The following is a 20,506-nucleotide window of genomic DNA, read 5'->3' as shown; positions in this document are numbered from 1 at the left end:
AGAAAATGGTACCGTTTTGCTGTCGGAATAAAAAATTTATTACATTTTAAGGCTTCCGCCAAATATTTCGGAAAAATTGATTTTATTTTCAGGCTTCACCCAAAATATTTCGGAAAAATATTGAGATTCAAGTGAATTTTATATCTTTGAAACTATCTCCAAATTTTTATATAAATAGAGTAGGTTCTTAAAATAATTGTTTACAAAAACCACCTCAGAAGATAAAAGAGCTAAGTAAAAGAGTTTTAGCTTAAAATGTCTTCATAAGAATACAATTTTCGAATGTATAAATTTTAATTTTGAATATAAAAGCTTCCTTAAAGTAATTAAAATAATGAAATATGAGAAGAAAAAATTGTGGACGTGAATGGGTTAATGTCTGCATAACAAAAAAATTTTGGAATTTAAAAATTTTAATTTTGAATATAAAAGTTTCCTTAAGTTAATCACATGAATGAAACAAATTTGGTCGAGAATGTGTTAAGCTTAAAAGGTTTGCGTAAGAATAAAATTTTTGAATCTAAAAATTGAATTTTTAATTTGAAGTTTCATTAAAGTCATCAAAATAATGATATTTGAGAAGAAGAAATTTGTTGTACGCGAATGGGTTAAATTTAAAACGTCTGCGTAAGAATAAAAATTTTAAATTAAAAAATTGTAATTTTTAATTGAAGTTTCATTAAAGTCATCAAAATAATGATATTTGAGAAGTAGAAAATTGTGGGACGTGAATGGGTTAAGCTTAAAAGGTTTGCGCAAAAATACATATTTTAAATTTAAAGTTTTAATTTAAAAGTTTCATTAAGTAATGATATTTGAAAAAAAAATTTTTGGGCGAGAATGGGTTAAACTTAAAAGGTCTGCGAAGGAATAAAATTTTTAAATTTAAAAATTCTAATATTTAATTGAAGTTTAATTAAAGTCATCAAAATAATGATATTTGAGGAGAAACAATTTTCTGGACGTGAATGGGTTAAGCTTAAAAGGTCTGTGTAGGAATACGTGAATGATTTTACTTTTCAAATCAAGATTTGACTGAGTTGTTCAGGTTTTTCTTAAAATTTTCTTCAAAAAAGTAAAAAATAACGCCAAAAATCGTATTATTTTGATTCCGTTCAATTGCTGAACATTTTTATGTAGATCCTTTAACTATTTGAAGTTGAACTCTTTTATTATTTGAGGATATTTGTTGCAACCATTTTTTATAAACTAATTTGATGCATAAAAAACTTGGAGATACTTTCAAATCGGTACAGCTTCACAAGATCTTAATATTAGTTTGGGAAAAAAGAAGTCCATTAGTTTTGCTTGCATTTTCCCCCTTACCAATGAAAAACGGTAAAATGTACCGAATTTTCTCTTTGTTAGCTTCCATTGTTGACACCCCGTAACACACAACTGAATGGAACAAACAAAAAACGGGAAACAATTTTTTTTAGTGTGAAATGTCACCCTGACAACGAGCATAAACTTTAAATTGTTTGATCGATACTTAACGGGATATGGATCACTGCAGATATTGATCCATCTACGGAGGAAATTATGGGTTTATTTTTCTCTAATATTTTAATATTTTTCCGAAATATTTTAGCAAAAGCCTTAGAATGAAATGAAGTTTATAATGACCACTTTTCTTCGTGAGCCACTTGAACACATATGGACATATTTTATATTATATATGGCTCATTTCCTGGATTTTTTTTTTCACGACAAGTATGCAGAAATGAACGCCAGCTACTTTTTTATGCTGTTCATAAAAAAAAACCAAAAAAATTAAAAAAAAAAAAATAGTGAGGCCAGTTATTACCACTATCTCAGAAGACAACATTCTTATTTTTTTTATTTTTTAGGGAATTCGGAACACTAAAGTAGGAGTTCTCTCTATTTAGTTTTTTTCTTTCAGAAATTCTTCTAGCAAAAAAGTGACTTATAATAAGTAAATTAAATGATTTGTAAAATTGTACTGCTGCACCGCTAAGCTATTATAGAAAACCGTTAGTAGTATAACTAAGCTATCAAGAGTGGTAAATGGGGAAGGGAATATGCGCTTCTGAACTACTTCAACTAAACTATTTTCTGTCTATTTAAATAAAATCAATAAAAAAAATACCTAATTACAAAGGCTAATAATACTTTGCGTTTATTTTTATTTTACTCAGCCTGCTATTCACTTATTTCTTGTGCCAACTCTTCAATTCTTTTTTATTACTATGATAAGTTTCAAAGAACGCATAAGGGCAATGTCATAAAATTAAAAAAAGAACACCGTTTAACCATCTAACTATTGTTCTGGATAAATAAAACCTGTGCTCGTTTACTATTGCACGCTAAATATCTTTCATAACCTTCCCTTTAAATAGCTTTTTTTATATACATATTTCCTTCCTCTCCCGTTCTACTTAGCTGTTTCCTTACAAATACGTGCGCACATAACTTACCCAGCTCGTCGTCAATAAGTTTTTCCCCGCCCATAAATATCCCCCCGCCTGAAGCACAAAACTTTTGCATTACGAATCGTGGGTCAACACCTTTTTGTGCCGACATGTGCACGCATAAAAATTACAAGGCAAAATTCGCTCAAGTTCAGCACGCAGCCAACTTCGGGTACGACAAACTCAATCTCGTCTTATAAATGTTTTTGTAAGTTTCAAAATCTGGCATAACAACGAACAGGTAATTTGGTACGTGTGTTTTGCTACCAACTTCGAAGAGTCAAGACTAAATTTGAAATTAATAGGAAAAGTCTCAAAGGAGCTATTAAAGTGTGGACTTGCACGCACACATATGCATATGTATGTATGTATGATTGCTCCAAAAGTACGGGTGTTTATATGCTTAGGTGCTTTTGTACTTAAAAGCTTGAGGTATTTCATACCCAGAAAACAGAATCAGTGGTAGTTACAGTTATTTTCCAGTTATTACTGGTAGAAAGCTAAAAATGATATCGTATTTTTAGATAACCTAACCATTTAATACCTGGTCTTGTAGTCGGATTTTTTTGCATTTCGAATTGCAATACACTACTGTGATGAAAATAAATGAAATATTGAGAGTAAAAGGAAAGAATTTTAGACAGAAATATGAAATAATTTCGAAGCCATAAGCAGTAGTTGGGAGCACGCGGCGTTTGTAATTTTGGGATGATGTAAATTTGTCAGTTATTTAAGCAGCGTGGGTAATTAAAAACTCGAACGCACATTTCAGTTCTCATTCTACTTGTATACCAAAATGGCTTTGTCTGGTACTAAAATCATTTAATCTGTATGGGTTTTTATACTCAAACGGTTATTTTATTTGACTAAAATGTAGACGCACAATAATTTTACTTTAAAGGAGCCTAGTGAAAAAGGTTTTGTTTCATTTGGCGACTGATAGCCGACGAAGAGTTGAAAGGGAAAAGAAGAAGAAAAATAAAGACAGACCATTTACTGCATCACTTGAAAGCCTTTTTTTTATCACCATAATACGGATAGTCGACAAACTCTTTGTCATGACTAGTAGCCTCGGAATATGAAATATGGAAGAGTTTAGAAAATATATTTTTATTAGAAGTCGCTTTTCGGCAGACCCGAAAGCCCTGATGATCAAGTAGCCACTACCTTTGCAATAGTCAACAATTTATAGGAAAAGTTAGTACTATTATTATTATTTCCACTATAATAGACTAAAGTTTAGGCACATAATTTTGCCAATAGATTGCAGAGGCGGAATTTTCGCTAAATGATCTTTTTTTTCAAATTTAATAGCTCCCGGTAATCACTAATAATGCGCATGCGGAAGGAGTTAATGGCGCCTTAAAATGCTTAATATTCAAAACGAAGACGAAATAGGTGAGTCAAATCGTAAGCCACCGAATTTGCAATACTTAATTTTTCAATAAATGAGAGACAAACTTTGAAATTCTGGTTGGAACATTGAAAACGTTATTCAAGAAGTTTCTGAAGGTACATCTCATTGATCTCTTTACTAAAGAAGAGTGAAAGAGATCTACTTCGTTACAATGAAATAATCAGGAATGATGTCTAAACAGCTTTCGCACTAAATTATTACATGCAGCTTTTTGTTCACGTATGAAATTAAATTATTAGACTAGAATAGAATATAAAGTAATTTTATGAGTAGCCAAAAAGGCATTCGGGTCGGTCGAAAAGCGACAGCTAATAGAAAAAATATTTTCTAAATTCTTCTGTATTTCATATTTCGAGGTTACTAGCCATGGCAAAGGATTTCAAGTAAGGCACTAAAAGTGCTCTTTACAGTCACTCTGGGAAGAATCACTTTGACACACCCACAATCTGGCTTTCAGTCAAAAATCACATATCGATCATATCGCTACTCTCCGTATTATCACCGCAGAAATAAGCGAATTACAAGAATCTCTGTATCCCGTTTTCCTTGAGTATGGGAAAGCATTTGGTCGATTAAAACACAGTAATATATGGTAACCCTTACTACAGAAAGGAGTTCCACACAAGATTGCAGACTTAATCAAGGCGCAATACGAGGTTTTTGAAAGTTGAATTTTGTATGACGGAATCTTATCGGAGCCCATACGAACTGAGCCTGGTGTGAGCCAGGGCTGCATCTTATCACCTCTTCTTTCCCGGCGTCATTGATGAAGTTCTCACTACTTCATTTGATGTTGTAGAAAGAAGGTGATTGCTGTGGCACCCTATTTAAATGCAATAACTTGAAGATGAACGACCTTATGATGCACTCAAACACAAAATATATGGTGATAAATGCGAGTGACGCGCCCTTCTATATTGGCGGGAGCAGCATTGAAAAAGTGAGCGGCTTTCAATATCTTGGAAGCCCATTTACGGCAGGTGGGAGATGCAAAAGTAATGTTTTCACATGCTGCAGAAAGCAAGAAGCGCATTTAATAATTTCCGACCAGTGTGAATGTCCAAAAAGTGTGTATACTAAACTTCGAACCTTTAATTGAAATGCTAAGTCTGTCCTTCTCTATTCTTGTGAAACACGGTGTCTATAAGCAGAAACCGCTCAAAATCTGCAAGTGTTTGTAAACCACAGCTTGAGGTACATCCTGTGCATTTGTTGGGCAAATAATTGGATATCAAACGTCGACCATGCCAACAAAAACCACTTGCGTAAGAAATCAGAGATCACAAGTGGAGGTGGCTTGGTCACACACTAGGCAAGGGAGGCACGGAGATCAGCAGGCAAGCACTAAAATGGAGTCTCCAACGTCAGTGAAACCGAGGCCGACCTAGCACGTAGGGAAAATCTTCCTATCCCTCAGCTGCTACAAGCAGGTGCCCTCACAGTTGTGGCTGCTTCACGTCTAAAATAATGGATCTGCTTTTGAAATATGTGCACTTTCCTACTAAAAATATCATTTGTATTTTCATTTTACAAGAGCTGAAGATTTAAGACCGGGGTCTGCTTTCGTATATTGCCCCCAAAACGTGAGGTATATTCATTTACTTACTAGGGATACCGGAAATCGCAGAATTAGTCGATATGCAAATCGGCATGTTTTATCATTTTTTCGGTGTTTTTTAGTATTTGGATTATAAGCACAGTTAGAGAAAGAGATTAATTGGATTCGATTAGAAATGCTTCCATATTATCGTGTAGATAAAAAGAAATGAGCAAAAATGCTCAAGTGTTTTATAATTTTTACAATAAAAACAAAACAAAAATATTTAGAAATTCAGTGCTTGCTTATTATCGCTACCACAGGTATTCTCTTTCAGATGGTAGCGACTTCTAAATGTTTGTTAGAGAAAATTGGTTGATTTTGTATTTTTAGTGACAGTTCAGCTAAAAAAGCTTCATATACAAGGGAGAAGTGTTAGACCCCTATTTTATTGAACAGCTTTCTCTAAATAGTTTCTAACTCTGTCGGACCTTCTGTGGCGCACTCTGAACTTGAGCATACTAGCGGTTTACCGTAAGGCACGTATGTATGTATTAGGAATGCTTGACTATTTTCTATGTAAAACTTCAAACGAAAAAAGTATATATGCAAGTAAGTACGTTTGAACACCCTCCAACTTACCTAGGAGCGGCACTGCATCTGAGGTCGCTGGCATCGTTTCGGCCACCATATTGAGGAAGACTGTTAGCGATAGTAGAATTGTAACTCCTGCAACACAGTATATTTTGTAGAAAAGAAAACCACATCAGCTAGAAAATGTTTTAAATAATATTGATCGATATATGAACATTATTGAAATGTGGCAGAATTTTATAAGAGCATTGCATTTTTTAACAAACTTCTTTAAAACTTTGGATTATACATTTACGCTAGTAGTTAAATTCATGTGGTACGGATGTTAGCATCTTTTTTTAGATATAGTGTACGAGTGTTGTTATTGTTGTTGTTGTTGCAATTTAGCTGTGCTTGCCCTGGAGTTTTTCTCACGATCGCGTTCTGTGCCCCAATAATGATTTAAAGGGTGGCCAGCCAGCCAGCCAGCTAGCCACCATTTTGTGTTCCCGTTTGTCCCATTTGTCCCATATGGCTGGTGTGCTGCTCGACTCCGCAAGCTTTTGGTGTTGTAGTGGTTGGAGTGGTGTTGTCGCTATTTATTCAGCTGCCCGTCAATGTTGTACAAATAAAAAACTACTACCATATTCTCTGCGCTGAACCTCAATGCACCCTGTCATGCGGTTATCTCGTCACTGTCGTCATCAGTCATTAATAGTGCGTCAATAGTACGTCAATGCTTCGTACATATAAATGTACAGTTGCATATAAATGTAAAGCTTTTACAGTTATTGTAATGTTTCATTGTTGTTGTTATGTTTATGTTAGCATTTCGTCTCAAAATCAAATCAATCATAACTTGGGATATTTGTTGGTGGTTTATCATAAACTTTATCTTTTTTTTTTGAATTCTATTAAATTTTTTCAATTCTATTTACTACAACTTGCAGCTGGATTCTGAAATTTGCATGCGTCGGTTAGGCGGGAAGTGAAGAGACTTAGTGAATGGTAAAGTGGCAAAGTATATTCTGGCATGTTTTTGGTCGCTTTTGCCGAACCATTTGCATAAATTAAAAAAAATAGAAGGAAAATGATACTGCTTTTTAGCATATTTTCATTTTTTATGGAGATTGCAAAGTGTGAAAAGCGAAGGGCGAAGTGCGTGGCGTATTAGCAAATTCGCACTTTCATATGCGCAACATGTTGTAAAAAGTGTGGCGGGGTTACTTTCCGCGTGTGGCGCCTGCTGTTGTACAATATTTCTTTTCGCTTTAGGTCGATTGCGTGTAACTGTTTATAGATGAGTAGGTGTGGATCGCAACTGTGCAATAAATTTTTTATGTTCCATAAGATGTTCTGCGAACTTAAAAAGAAAAGAAATTTCGTTGACGACTTTTAGTTCTTCTTCAGCCGCTACTTTTTCCCACTTAGTGCGCTTTATTATTTTTATTGCAGTGTTACGCGCACTTGTGTATTTATATACATATTTATTTGCGTGTATTCTTTACTTCGTTATGAGTTGCGAGGAGTACGAAATGTAGTTTGTTTACACTTAAATGTAGTAGAAGTCTGCTGATGACACAAAAGTTCCACTCGTTCGTGCTCTACAAGTTTTTCAATTTGGTTTTTTCTATATTTGATTTATTCTTCCTTTTTTCTTTCGTCGTACACGTAGCAATGCAAATTCGAAGGCAGTAAGAGAAGGGTTCTCGTTTCTCGTGTGAAATAAAGCTTGAAAAGCTAACTAAAAGAAAAATAATAATAAAAGTTAAAATAAAAGATGAAAATATATGCAAACGGATATTTTAAACAAAATACCGTATTAATAATATTAAGATTTGGATGTTTAGTAAGGTCAAGAGGGAGGAGCTCAAATCTTTTGGGTGGGCAGGTAACATTTCTCTGATGTGGGTTCCAGGACAGAGACCTCCTAGCCGGTCATCTGCATCTCCCTGACTATTGGTGAAGAGGAGACTATTGTTCTCAAGAAAGCGCAGCAAAGATGGAGCTCCATTTCTTCCTGTCCTCTTTTGAAAGGCCCTAGTACAATAGACGGAGGACCCAGAAAGTCCTGGAGACTCCACGCCATTAAACTTCCAAGCTCCTAGCTGTACTTACCGTTGCACGATCGGCACACACGCAGAAAAGCTAGGATGATAATTTAATCCCCATTGCAGTAGCTGTGGTGATTTTTTAGAGAAGAATACTGTTGAACACTTTTTCTGTAAACGCTCGGCCTTGGCAGCTAGACGCTTAAGGTCACTGGGTGCTCTTTTCTTCGACAGCTTGGGGCAGTGCTTCGACCTAAATCCCATCAACCTTCTCTTTACATCAACAGCTCTGGTTGGCTATAGATATCTGCCTGTTGGCGGCGCTTTAGTGCTACTTGGAGATTGCAAGAGTGGTACTTCCACGTACCTACCCAGGTTAAGAACAGAAACATATGCGTTTAGCTGGGGAATTCATCCTCTATTAAAAAAAAAGAAGAAAAACCAAAAACAAAAAAAAAACTATCTAGAATGCACACCCTCGCTTGGACTAAACATAACATTCTCCTCTCACATTCCTTCAAGGGAAGAGTGAGCGAGGTTCAGCATTTGGAGGTAGGGTCTGATGAGCTTGTTCACGAATGGCTCGAAGTTGGATGGAAGGAGTGGCGGATAAGTATTCTGCGAAGAGCTCTCCTTTAGACTCAATTTCATGTTACTGCAGTGAGTTCCAAACAGAGGTTGCGACAATCAAAGAAGCAGCTGATTGGCTCCTCACTTTGTAATAACTGTCACGGAGGTAAATATTTACTCCGACAGCCAAGCGGCAATCTGGGCAGTGGTCTCGATGATGCTGCACTCATAATAATAATAAAAATATAAAACTCATCTGGACATCTAGTCACAGCGTCATTGCAGGAAGCTGCGAAGAGGATGAGCTGGCTAGACAGGGATCTTGTGAGGTGGTTCTCCGCAAAATAGAAAGTAAGCTGAATATTTGTATGTATATTGAATCGTTAAAAAGATTTCTTGCTCTCCCACCGGAAACCACGCGCCTTAATACTACTAGCAGGGCCCTGGTTGACAATTATGGGTGTTTGCTTTCTTTTCGGCTGATTTTTCTCTCCTTTTATGACTTCGCGCATAGCTTTTCAGTGCTAAAGCAAAATGAGATCATTGTAGAAAACCAACTTGTAATATCTCTTCATCTATTCTGGACAATTCTTTTCAGCTGTACCCCGCACATTAGTCAAAATAATAGCCAGTAAGTGATCATGCAGCCTTACAATGAAAAAAGTTAAGAAATTTTTATTGGACTAGCAGCAGCAAACAACTATCGAATTAACAAGAGTACATTCAATTGTAGCCATGAATTCACTGGTCACTCTGGTAGTAAAAGTAAGCGCCTGGTAATGTGTAAGGTGTGGGAAGTGTGTGCAAGCAAAGCGGAGATGACTTTGGCTCCCCTTTGCCTTGTGTGCTGCTGTTGCTGTTGATATTTCCGTTGCAGTGAAGTTCCACTCATTAAACTCACTTTCATTTGATGCTCTTCGTTCTGTTGTTGCCAGCATAATGCAGCAGTAGCCACATCCCCCGAGGCTCCGCAAACGAAACTGCGCACGTTTACATCCTTACTCTTTTCTTGCTTCCATTTCAAAGCAGCTCTGGCTGCATACTCCTATGAAAAGTATTTAAATATTTGCAGTAGTTTTGTGTTCTTCGCTTTTTGTTTGCTGTTCTTAGCCGCTGGTGTTTTGTGGGTCAAGGTTACTGCTTTCACTTTACGCGCGGGCAGGCGTATGTGTGCCTGCGCGTGGCTCTATGTTTCTATGTGGGCTAGGCTTATGCTGGTAGATTTCTTTTGAAAGCGCACCCATTGTTGCTACTCTTTTTGCATTACTTTGTCAGCTTGACGGTTGCTGGGGCTGTCAGCGATTGTTGCATACTATTTGTTGTTGTTTCTTTTGCTGCTGTTGACATTGATTGCAAGTGATGGCATTTTATGGCGTTCCCATTTGCTGACGTCTACAAGAGCTCGCACCACATTCACTCCAGTTCGTCTTACATCTCGCACTATTTTTTAGTCATTCTACTTATTTTTCTATTTATTTTTTGTTCACTTTTCGCATTGCAAATTCCGCACTATTCATTCCGCCTCTCGTTTTCACTTTCACATAACGCTTGAGGCTCTTAAATTGAATTTCATGTTGCATTTATCATAATTTAGTGACAACTTCGCTTGTGACGCCGGCAGTACATTTTGCTCCCCAACGCTCGCTACACGGGCGCAATAGTTGTGTTTGTGCGTTGCTGCGCATTTCTCTACGTTCGGGATTTTCATGTCACGTAAGCGACGGCAGCAGTTTTCAATTTTTTCTTTCGAGAAAGTAGGAATTTTCATGTTTTTCCAACGAGACGGCCGTGGTTGTTCAATAGTTTGTTTGTTGCTTGCGAGCAAATGCGAAATTGATTATGTTCCAAAATTTTCACTTAGAGGATTTATTTTCGAAGTCTGTGCGTGCGTTGGACTGCCAACAGCTCAAGGTTTGGGCAAATTTCGTGACATCATTAATATGAAATAAAAAATGAAAATAGCCAAAGCTTTGCCAAACGGACCAATACTAATGTCCTATTAATGGCGTCAATGACAGCGGCTGCTGTTCGTAATTTTATAAGAGAAATGAATCCGTTATTCCGTTGAGAACATCAACGTGCAACGCAATATGCTTTACCATTACCTACTAGTTATGGAAATAAATTTAAGAAAAATACCAAAAATACTACGTCCTTTGTTTTTAATGGAAATATTTTATGCAAAGGGAAAGAAGTTTGCGCCACCGATGCCACATCATTTTATCTGCAAAAAGCACATGTTTTTCATTGGAGTTTGATATTCTAATACTGAGTCCTAAACTTTGTGAGAAATGTAGCCTGACCTTACCACTAATAAATATACTATACGTATGTTAGTATGTAAATATGACAGCGGGCGCCGTAGCCGAATTGGTTAGTGCGTAACTACCAACATTCGGAAGTGCACAGGTTCAAATCTCCGGTCATGAAACACCAAATAGTAGAAAAAGTTATTTCTTATAGCGGTCGACCCTCGACAGGCAAAGGCAAACCTCCTAGTGTATTTCTGTCATGAAAAAGCCGCTCATAAAACCATTTGCCATTCGGAGGTGGCATAAAAATGCAAGTCTCTCCATCTGTGGAGGGAGACGCCCGGAACAAATAGGAGGAGGAGGAGTCGGCCAAACCCCCATAAAATGTGCAGCCTTGCGCTGTTAGCCAATAGCAGACAATACTCTGCATGGACTGCTCTGCTAGCTATCTGTTTTCAGCAAACGTCAAATGCAAGCAAACATCTGCTTTTTGAGTCAATCGATCAAGCAGTGATTAAGGCACTGGCCTCAGCGCGCATCAACTCAAGATGTGTTAAAGACTGAGTGTGGAGGGAAAGACTGCGGGCTTAACCTTTAGCGAGTGCTAGAAGACATACGCATAACTCTAAACGAACTATACGCTACAATTGACTTGAGCGTAATCGCGGAAACCAATAGAAGGTGGTCTCTGACTACTAACTGCATGGTCTTCAAAGCGCTCTGGCTAGAACTGGTTAACCTAACCTCACATAAACTAAATCAAAATTCTCAGAATTCGACCTGAACTCTTGCGTGAAAGCTCAAGGAAGAGTATGGTGTTGTTGTTGCTCATGGAACTGTACGCCAGTTCATATTGGCTCAGAAATACTCTTCTACACGTAAGAAATCATTGCCATCTCCACAAAATATTGAAAAGCGCTTATCTTTTTCTGCGATGCTAATATCTGAATCAATTATCTATTGAGATGACGTCATATTCTCTGATGAGACGAAAATGATGTTATAAATGTTAACGACGGACCGACAAGAGTGTGGGTTAAAGCATTAACAACCTTAGAAAGATAACAACACCATACCAACTGGAAAATTTGGAAAATTATCTGTTATGATATTGGGTTGCATCTCAAGCAGAAGAGTAGGAGACTTGGCATTTAAAGAAAACAATATGGACTCGGATTCGCGGCTGCCGTAGCCCATTGGATTGATGCATGAATCAGCAAAATGATAGAAAAAGTTGTTTCTAATAACGGTCGTCCCTCGGCGTGTATTTCTATGTAAACACTGATTGCATTTCTGTCATGGAAAAGTTCCTCATAAGTCGGCTTAAAACTGTAGATCCTTCCATTTCTGGAACAACATCAAGGCGCACACCACAAATAGGAGGTGGAGCTCGAACGACCACCTAATAGAAGTTTACCCACTTACTTATATTACTATGGACTCGGAGCAATATTTGCAAAATTTGAAGATCAGCATACTAAGTATTAGTTATGTCACAAGGTCCAATGCGTTATTTAAAGCCTTGTATATAACATCACTTTGCATTATTTGTAAAAAGAGTTATTTGACATCTATGAAATGCAGAGACTTTTTGTGTTTTATGTTTATCTCCTATTTGTGAGAAAAAAGGTTCGTAAAATTAGAAGAATAAAATATTTGGATACTAAAGTAGAAACACTGGGTTTATTTACAATATATAAACTCATTCTTGACAAACTGTGAATTTTAACAGACAAAATTCTCGTCAGTCCAGATAGGAGAATTAATTTAAGGAGAGAGACCTAGCTGCTCACATCGTGTCAGCAGCATATGCGGCTTCTTCTCAATTTTCTGTGTCCTATAATTATGTTTCAGAATTTTTCCCAGAGATTAAAGATCTTGTTGAATATGCCAAAAAATGGTATATCTAAAGTAGCTCGAAATCAGGCTCAACAAGCTTATCAAAAACAGCTTCAAATGCCGCGCAAAAATTGTTCAACAGATGCTTTATAGCTGCCGTAGAATTCGAAGAGTTAAAGAAGTTTACACTGGATTAGAATTAGAAGAAGTGGAAATTTATCCACGGGTATGAATATTTTGGTTTAGGACCCTAAATCCAAGCTCCAATGTCTTGCGAGGTATTTGCCCCATCAGAGTACCCGTTTATAGCCTAGACAGATGGTGGCGTTAACCGGGACTAACGACTTAATTCTGGATTCTCTCAGGAATTAAGAGCAAATAATCCGGACTGACAACTAGACTTAATTCTCATTATTTAAGCGGATTAAAGAGAAGAACAAGAAAGACTGAGTGCAAGGCTATTTTGCACTAACACATTCGAAATTACATTAATTGTCTTGATATTTCGGCGTCCATCTGTCTAGTCTATAAGAGAGTGTGTGCGGGAGTGCTTTCTTAGAATATATGTAGATGATGATCTTATTGCTGCCATATCGGAAATGCTGGGCTAAAAGGAGCTGTGACAGAAGAAGGAGAGAAATAGCTTTGGTAGAGCAAAATCGTGGGTATGGGCTGTGGACTAAATGTAGAAGGATAAATGATTGACGGTCGTTGTAGGATTCGGCTGAAGTTGTCCAAGTCAAATAAAGATAAATAAATAACTTGATTATCTTCATACAATTTTATGGGATTTCTTGCTCAATTATATTACATAATAATTTACAATATTTTACATCGACAACAATATATTACATGTAGGTACTCAAATTCCATATTCTGGCTATATTATTCTGACATTTAACTTATGGCCTCTGATGTCCTGCGTAAATTTACAGGGAAACTTATCGATTTGTTTTTAGTTTCATCAACAGTTATTCCTCCATACCGATTTATGAAATTTTGAAAACAATCTCAATTAATTGAATGAAAATTCCTGTCTTTCCAAAAACGTGTACACTTTTATTTATGAATTGCAGATAAAGGGTGTTGGCATCAGTAGCGCGCAGTCTATTTAAACTGGTGTAAAAAAGTGTGTCTGGTTTCCAAAATTTAGCTTTAAAAATTAAACGGGGGCCACTATTTCTGTTCGGAATGCGCATGCATTTTTCTAGGAACGCCTACAAAATGTTTGTTTAAAAGCATTTGGTTCACTCTTGAGGGTGGGATTTGCTGCATAGGCAAACGGAAGAAACAAACTCAACTGAAACGACGAATAATTTACTTCACTCCAATTCATAATTTAACTTTTTTTTCAAATCAAGTAATATTTTTTATTTGGAAGGTTAGATAATTCGCTCTTAATTTCAATTGTCTGTTTAGTAGTAATACTGACGCGAACGTAGGAGACTTACCTAGCGAGAGCTTCTCACCAGAATCGGGGGGCAGTGTGAACCCTAGCAGTGCCATTGAAGCTATCAGCACGCACGGCACAATAAGGTTAAAAAAATAGTACAAAGTTTTCCGTCGTATTAAAATGGCGAACGTTATGTCAATATAAGGTTCTGGGCAGCAATTATAGTAGATTTCATTTCGTTTACCGGGTACACCTGCAAAGAGAGTGTACGAGTGTACGTGCGACGGTGACCATACGACGAGAAAGAGAGGATTGTTTTTATGTTTTTTTATGTTTATTTTTCGGCAAAGAGAGGGAAAGAGAGAAAGAGAAAGCAGCGCATTAGATAGGCTCGATAAATCATTACTAAAAAATATTATTTTAATGTTGAAGTACATATATAGGCAAGTAAGTATGTATAGGTATAATAGTTGTTGGTGAAATTTTTGTTGGCATATTTAGAAAAAGACGCTTAGTGATGTTTTGTTGGATGTATGATGAGAATTTGTTAGTAATTCACTATTTATTATGAAGAAATATGTGAAAGCAAAAAAAGAAACTAAGAGATTTGCTTTTTATAAGTTGTGATTTAATTAGTTTGTTAGTTAGTTATTTTAAAATCTTTGATATTTATTTAAAATAAGAATTTTTAAGAAATGTGTTCTTAACTTGCAACAACTCTCTTACCTAGTAGGTCCCATTCGCCGTTCGTTATGAAACTTGAAATGTCACCGCCGGCTTCGTCTTGCAGCTGCAAATCCAACTGGAAAGAAAAATATGCGAGTATTTATTATTGGTACTAAATGAGGGCAAATTTGATAGGATGGATTTTTAAATGAAGTGATAGATTAAGGCATTTGATAATTTTTTGTTTTTTATTTGTTTTGAAAAAGTTATAGTAGAGTAAGAAATTGCAAAGTATTGAGACTTAAAATTAGGTGAAGAATATTTTCTGAATAAGAAAATTCAATTTAAGACAGACGGCATATTGACGAGGGTTACTACTTATATTTCAGACACTAATGGAGCCCAGTGTTAACAGGTGCATCTAACGTTTCTGTTGAAAATGTTGACATATTTTATGATAAACACACTCAGAAGATTTTGATGTGGGAGCCATGTTAGTACTCTTTACAGTGGCTTTAACACTGTTTCCATTATATTAGGGAATTAAATGACGCGTTCAACAAAGAAGAGAATTGATTATTGATAATTAACGACTTAATTCGGAATTATCTCAGGAATTCAGTGCAACTAATCCGTGTCAACTATTAGACCTAATTCCCAAAATTTAAGCGGATTAGGGGAGTTTTCGGTGACAAAACTGCGGAAAAATGACGGTTAATATCAATTGTGATTGAAAAATAATCAAACGAGATGAAAAATAATAAAGAGAAGAGACAAGAAGTGAAAGAAGATAACAGTAATTTCATCGAGTGAGGGTCTGAGAAGTTTGAACTGTTACGACTAAAAAAGATCAAGATCGAGCACGATTTTGAGATAATATAATTGATATGATTTGAGAATGAAAAATTAGAGTTGGAAATTACCCCGAAGTCTTTACTCTCATCCATATATTGGAGGACATTATTTGAGATATAATACGCCGATTGTAGAATCAAACGAGATTTCGAGTAAATGACTTGAAGGCATTTTGTTAAATTTAAAGATATACCAGGAGCCTGTGGGTTTCTTATTGGGGCAACACATTTTAAATGGTTTTCATATAAAGGGTCCCTGGCAAATGAAAAGCATCTGCTAATATTATTTACAAATACGAGTAAAAGTAGCGACCTGAAATACTACCTTGAGGTACCTTAGGATTGGCAATAAATAAATAAATAGTTGGCGCGTACACTTCTATTCGGTATTTGGCCGAGCTACTTCTCCTATTTGTGGTGTGCGCTTTGATGTTGTTCCACCTTAATGGAGGCTCCTACAGTGCTAATCCGACTCCGAGCGTCAAATGGTTTTTATGAGCAGCTTTTTCATAGCAGGAACACACTCGGAGGTTTGCCATTGACCGCTATTAGAAGCAATTCTTTATATCATTTGGTAGAAAGAATGGTAGTAGCAGAATGGGTTGTAGCGTGCATTCTGCTAGGGCGGCCTTTTCTCACTTAAATAAGATTGTAACTATAGAAGAAAAACCGAATGAAAGCCAAGACAGCCCAGTAGACACAAAATAATTCTTGAAGTCCAGACGAAAATTATTTAATACAGTGTTCCGTGAAAACGGCTAGGTTGGAAGAAATAATATTTTTCGTAGGAAATTATTTATAATTAATTAATTATTATTTTTCTTTAATAATAGCTTCGAATAGGAAGTAGTGAACAGTTTTGAAATTAGCCTACAATTACGCACATCTATTTTATTGCCACTTATAAAGATTAGAGTAACTGTTGCCACTTTCCAATCATCGATGAAGATTCTGGCTGCAAGTGATTTATTAAAGATAATTTGTTATGATGGGACATTTCTTAAAAAGATAATTTCAAAACAAATTTTATCAAAACAAAATGCAAAAAATTTAATGCTCGCAAGACCATCCATACTTTTTTTGGGAATGTTTTTTACAATTTTCCTAAACGTGTTGGGGCAGATGTGGGGTAAACATGCCCAAATTTTCTTTCTGACATGGGCCATATTTCCGTTGATGTGCTTATATACATATAAGCCTAGGGTGAAGAAAAACAATTTTGTAAATATTAAATTGATTAAAATAAAACAACGAAAACTCAAATTGATTGGACAGTCTTTATTATTTTTGTGTGGAACCATTCATGACACTCATTTTTTAAATTCAATATAATCCCTTTCAAATGTTTTACGCAACTGCACCTCGCTGGAGGATTTCCGTCGGTATCTCGTGAATAACTCTAATCATGTTGGCTTCCAATACCTCTATCGAAACTGGTTTATCCACAAAATATTTAGATTTTGCATACCCCTACAAATAAAAGTTCAAAGGTGTGATATCACACAATCTTAGTGAACAATCCACTGGTCCGAGACAAGAGATAAATTGCTTACCGAAACCACGATGCTCACTGCCAATATTATCCATTGTTTCAAGGGCTGTATGACAAGTAGCGCTGTCTTGCTGGAACCAAATGTTGTGGAAATCATTGGCTTCAATTTCCGGCATCAAAAAATCAGTTCGCGGTAGCGTTGGCCATTCACTGTTACAGCCTCGACCATGAAGAAATATAGGCCGATGATTCCTCCAGCCCATGGGCCGCACCAAAGGGTTGTTTTCAGTGGTTGCAATGGTTGTTTTTGAATGGTTTGGCGTTGCTTTTCAGTCCAAATACGATAATTTTGCTTATTGACTTAGCCATTAATCCAAAAATGGGCCACATCGCTGAACGAAATTTGTGTTCCAAAATGAGGATCCTCGGCGCATTTTTCAAGAGCCCAACGACTAAAATTATGACGCTTTGGAGAATGGGCCGGCTTTAAATCTTGGACTAGCTGTATTTTATATGCTTTGAAACCAAGATCTTTGCGTAAAATCGCTCGAGTAGCGCTATAAGATAGGCCAAGTTGAAGAGATCGGCGCCGAATCGATTCTTATAGGACTTCGGCAAAACTCTCATTGCTAACCGCAATATTGTCTTCACTTCGGGCTGTATGTGGTCTAATCGGTCGAGTATCATCCAACAACGGTAGAACAGTTATGTACACCATAAGTTGGCCTGAGCGGGCAATGAACACTATTCCCAGAGCGTTGGTTTTTATAATACAATTCTGCGATTTGTAAAATTTGTTGTGGCGTAAGCCTTTCCATGATGAATACTGAAAAAAATTATGTATTTAGTTTGGAAAAAGTACCTCCAATCTGATCACCTTCCATAAGTGGTACTCACTCAGGCATTAACTGACGGCTCGCACGTTGCCTTAAAAGTTCTCAATTGGAATGAATACATTGTTTTTATTTCCTTTATTCTTTTTATTCTGTTCATTTTACTTATAAAATTTAGCAATTTCAGCCACACACAAAAAATAGAAGTTTCGCACGAGTGTTTGTTTTATTTTTCTATTGCCAAAATTTTAGTTTGCATTTGGCACTGCAAAACTCAATTTATCTTTACACCACAGCACATTTTTCCACCTCATTTCCCCAGGGAGTAAACAGTTACCTTATTTTATATTCAATGCTGAAATATGGCCAATAGTTGTTGTATTGGATATTAAATAAATAAATAAGTACACGCAAACATGCAGTTTTACAATACTAATGCGGTGGCTTGTATAGAAGTCGCCAGTTCATAGCATTGCGTGGGGATCAAAAGAGATAGAAATTGGCAAGTCTGCGCTGGTTCGAATTACTTTTGTATTTTTTGAACAAACAAAAATTTATTTAAAAAAGTTTCTCTCTCATTTCTTAGTTTTAGTGTGTCCGCATGTACACACAAATACTTACAAACTTTCGTACATATGCAAATATGTATGTAAATTTGCGAAGCAACATCGCCTTCCCTCACAGATTCAAGGATTTGCATTTTTCATTTTCCACTCGCTGCATTCGTTACAATTAAGCGAGTATTCGAGTGATTTAATTAGCTTGGCAGTATTTTAGCATTTTGCATTTGCGTAAGTACATTTGACTTTTCGCTATTTGGTTGCTGCGAAATTTGTGCCAGCAAAACAAAAGAACTGCTCTATTTTATTTATGTAATTAGAATATATGGAGGCAGCGGCATGCAAGTCGGCGAAGGGTATGCAAATAGAAATTCTAAAGAATTCTACTGTTGCTTTTGTACATTTATTTCACCAGCACGGCCAATGTCATTTGTAGTTTGCTTTTCCGCAGCAAGTATTTTTCAGGAGTATAAGTATTTTCTGAAGGTTTTACATTAACTTAAAATGAAGTAAAGAGTGTTTTCGCAGCTCAAAGCGAATATGCATAGTTAGGTTTTTTCATTGCAACAAAAGCGGCTTTGTTGTATTTTAGTTAGCTTTTTCCTGCATGTAATTCTCGATTTCATAGCGAAAACGCTGACTTGAGTTTGTACGTGCGTATCTTCATAAAGGTGTTTGCGGAAGAAAAATCTTAATGTTGGCAAAAGTCTGCATCCACCCAACTTATAGTTATGACAATTGCACAACTTTACAAACTCTAGGCACCTTTTGGATCTGAGCTGATCTGATGTGATCTTCGACTTAATTAGATGTGAAGGCAAACAGGAGCATCCCACTCTTTTAATGGAAGCTGCCTTGCATTACCGATTGCAAATGATTCGAAAATACCCAAAGGAATGCGCGCTGGGATACATGACACCGAAAAAAAACCGTGCTTCCGAAGTGGAGGTGCGTGTTATATGTATATATGCAGAGACCAATGCAGGAAGAAACCTCCGGAAGAACTAAATAGCTATTCTGGGCGACAGACTGTCAGGCAGCTCTCAAGGCCTTGGCTTGTAAAGTCCTCATTACTCATTCATACGCATTTATTCTTCAGATCAGCGCGAAATAGTTAAGAACGAAGTAGTGAAAGCGTTGACTGGAAAGCTGCAAACTCCTTACTAATAGAGTCGGAGCCCTTCTTTGCCATGAGATGGCATACCATCAAGAAGGAGGTGCTATAAGATGGCCTCCTATGCGTTGACAAATCAGGTGCAGAAGGACTTGGAGTGCCCAAGCTCGCCCAAAATCGCGTAGACGGTTATCACACCAATCAAGAAGAAGACGCTGTCCTAAGAACGCTCACTGCCATTCTCACAGGAAGGTTATGCAGCCATCTGCCCTCGCTGGGTATATGGAGCGCTGAAGAAAGGCACGTACGCTTAGCGCAACCCAGCTCCATACTAGGGAGAGAACGCGGTTTGAATGAGGTACAGGGATGAGTATAGGGAAGCAGAGATGCATTTAGAAACAGAGTTCTAGTAGAGATCGATTAGAGACGAACTGACGATAATTATAGACACCTGAGTTTATCGCTCAACACTAAATCGTACAGTGACAAGACGGCATTGTTCAGGACATAACCGCATTTTCGATGTCTTTTTAGAGCCCACCTACAGTGGAAGCGATTGAGGACTATCTTCGACGTATTACCTTCATCCAGGAACCTGCCGTGAGTAATAGACACAATCACGGCTCCACCTCAATGTAATGTAAATATGCACTCCCGGGTCGAAGAGGAGGGATTTGTATCAGTTAAACTGTTAGTCAGTTAAAATTTTTACATTTTTATCCTCGTCTCTAAACAAAAAAAAAAAAGAAAATAATAATAATAAAGTGAACAAAAAATCTTAAGGTCGAAGCGCAAACCTCATTTTCTTTCATTCATTAATCCAATTAGACACTTGGTTTGTTGGTCAATATTTTTGATAATACTGGTAGCATAGGTAGGTGAAATGGTTGAGGTACCACTCTGGTACTCGCCAAGTAGCACTA

At 36.7% G+C, this 20,506-nt stretch overlaps 1 protein-coding gene across 1 annotated transcript in view; it reads right to left on the bottom strand.

Moving 5' to 3' along the window:
• The window catches only part of LOC128856419 (neuronal acetylcholine receptor subunit alpha-7), a 356,900-nt gene that overhangs the window by 27,943 nt on the left and 308,451 nt on the right, over positions 1-20,506 (bottom strand). Inside the window, exons 7-9 of the mRNA XM_054091719.1 lie at positions 14,791-14,866; positions 14,123-14,317; positions 6,029-6,115 (exon numbers count right to left, since the gene is read on the bottom strand). Of these exons, the coding sequence (XP_053947694.1) occupies positions 6,029-6,115; positions 14,123-14,317; positions 14,791-14,866 (358 nt within the window). The remainder of the gene's footprint in view (positions 1-6,028; positions 6,116-14,122; positions 14,318-14,790; positions 14,867-20,506) is intronic.

This window comes from Anastrepha ludens, chromosome 3 (assembly GCF_028408465.1).
Source record: "Anastrepha ludens isolate Willacy chromosome 3, idAnaLude1.1, whole genome shotgun sequence".
Lineage (NCBI taxonomy): Eukaryota > Metazoa > Arthropoda > Insecta > Diptera > Tephritidae > Anastrepha > Anastrepha ludens.
The sequence above is the reverse complement of the archived record's forward strand: the minus strand, read 5'-3'. Positions and strand labels throughout refer to the sequence as shown.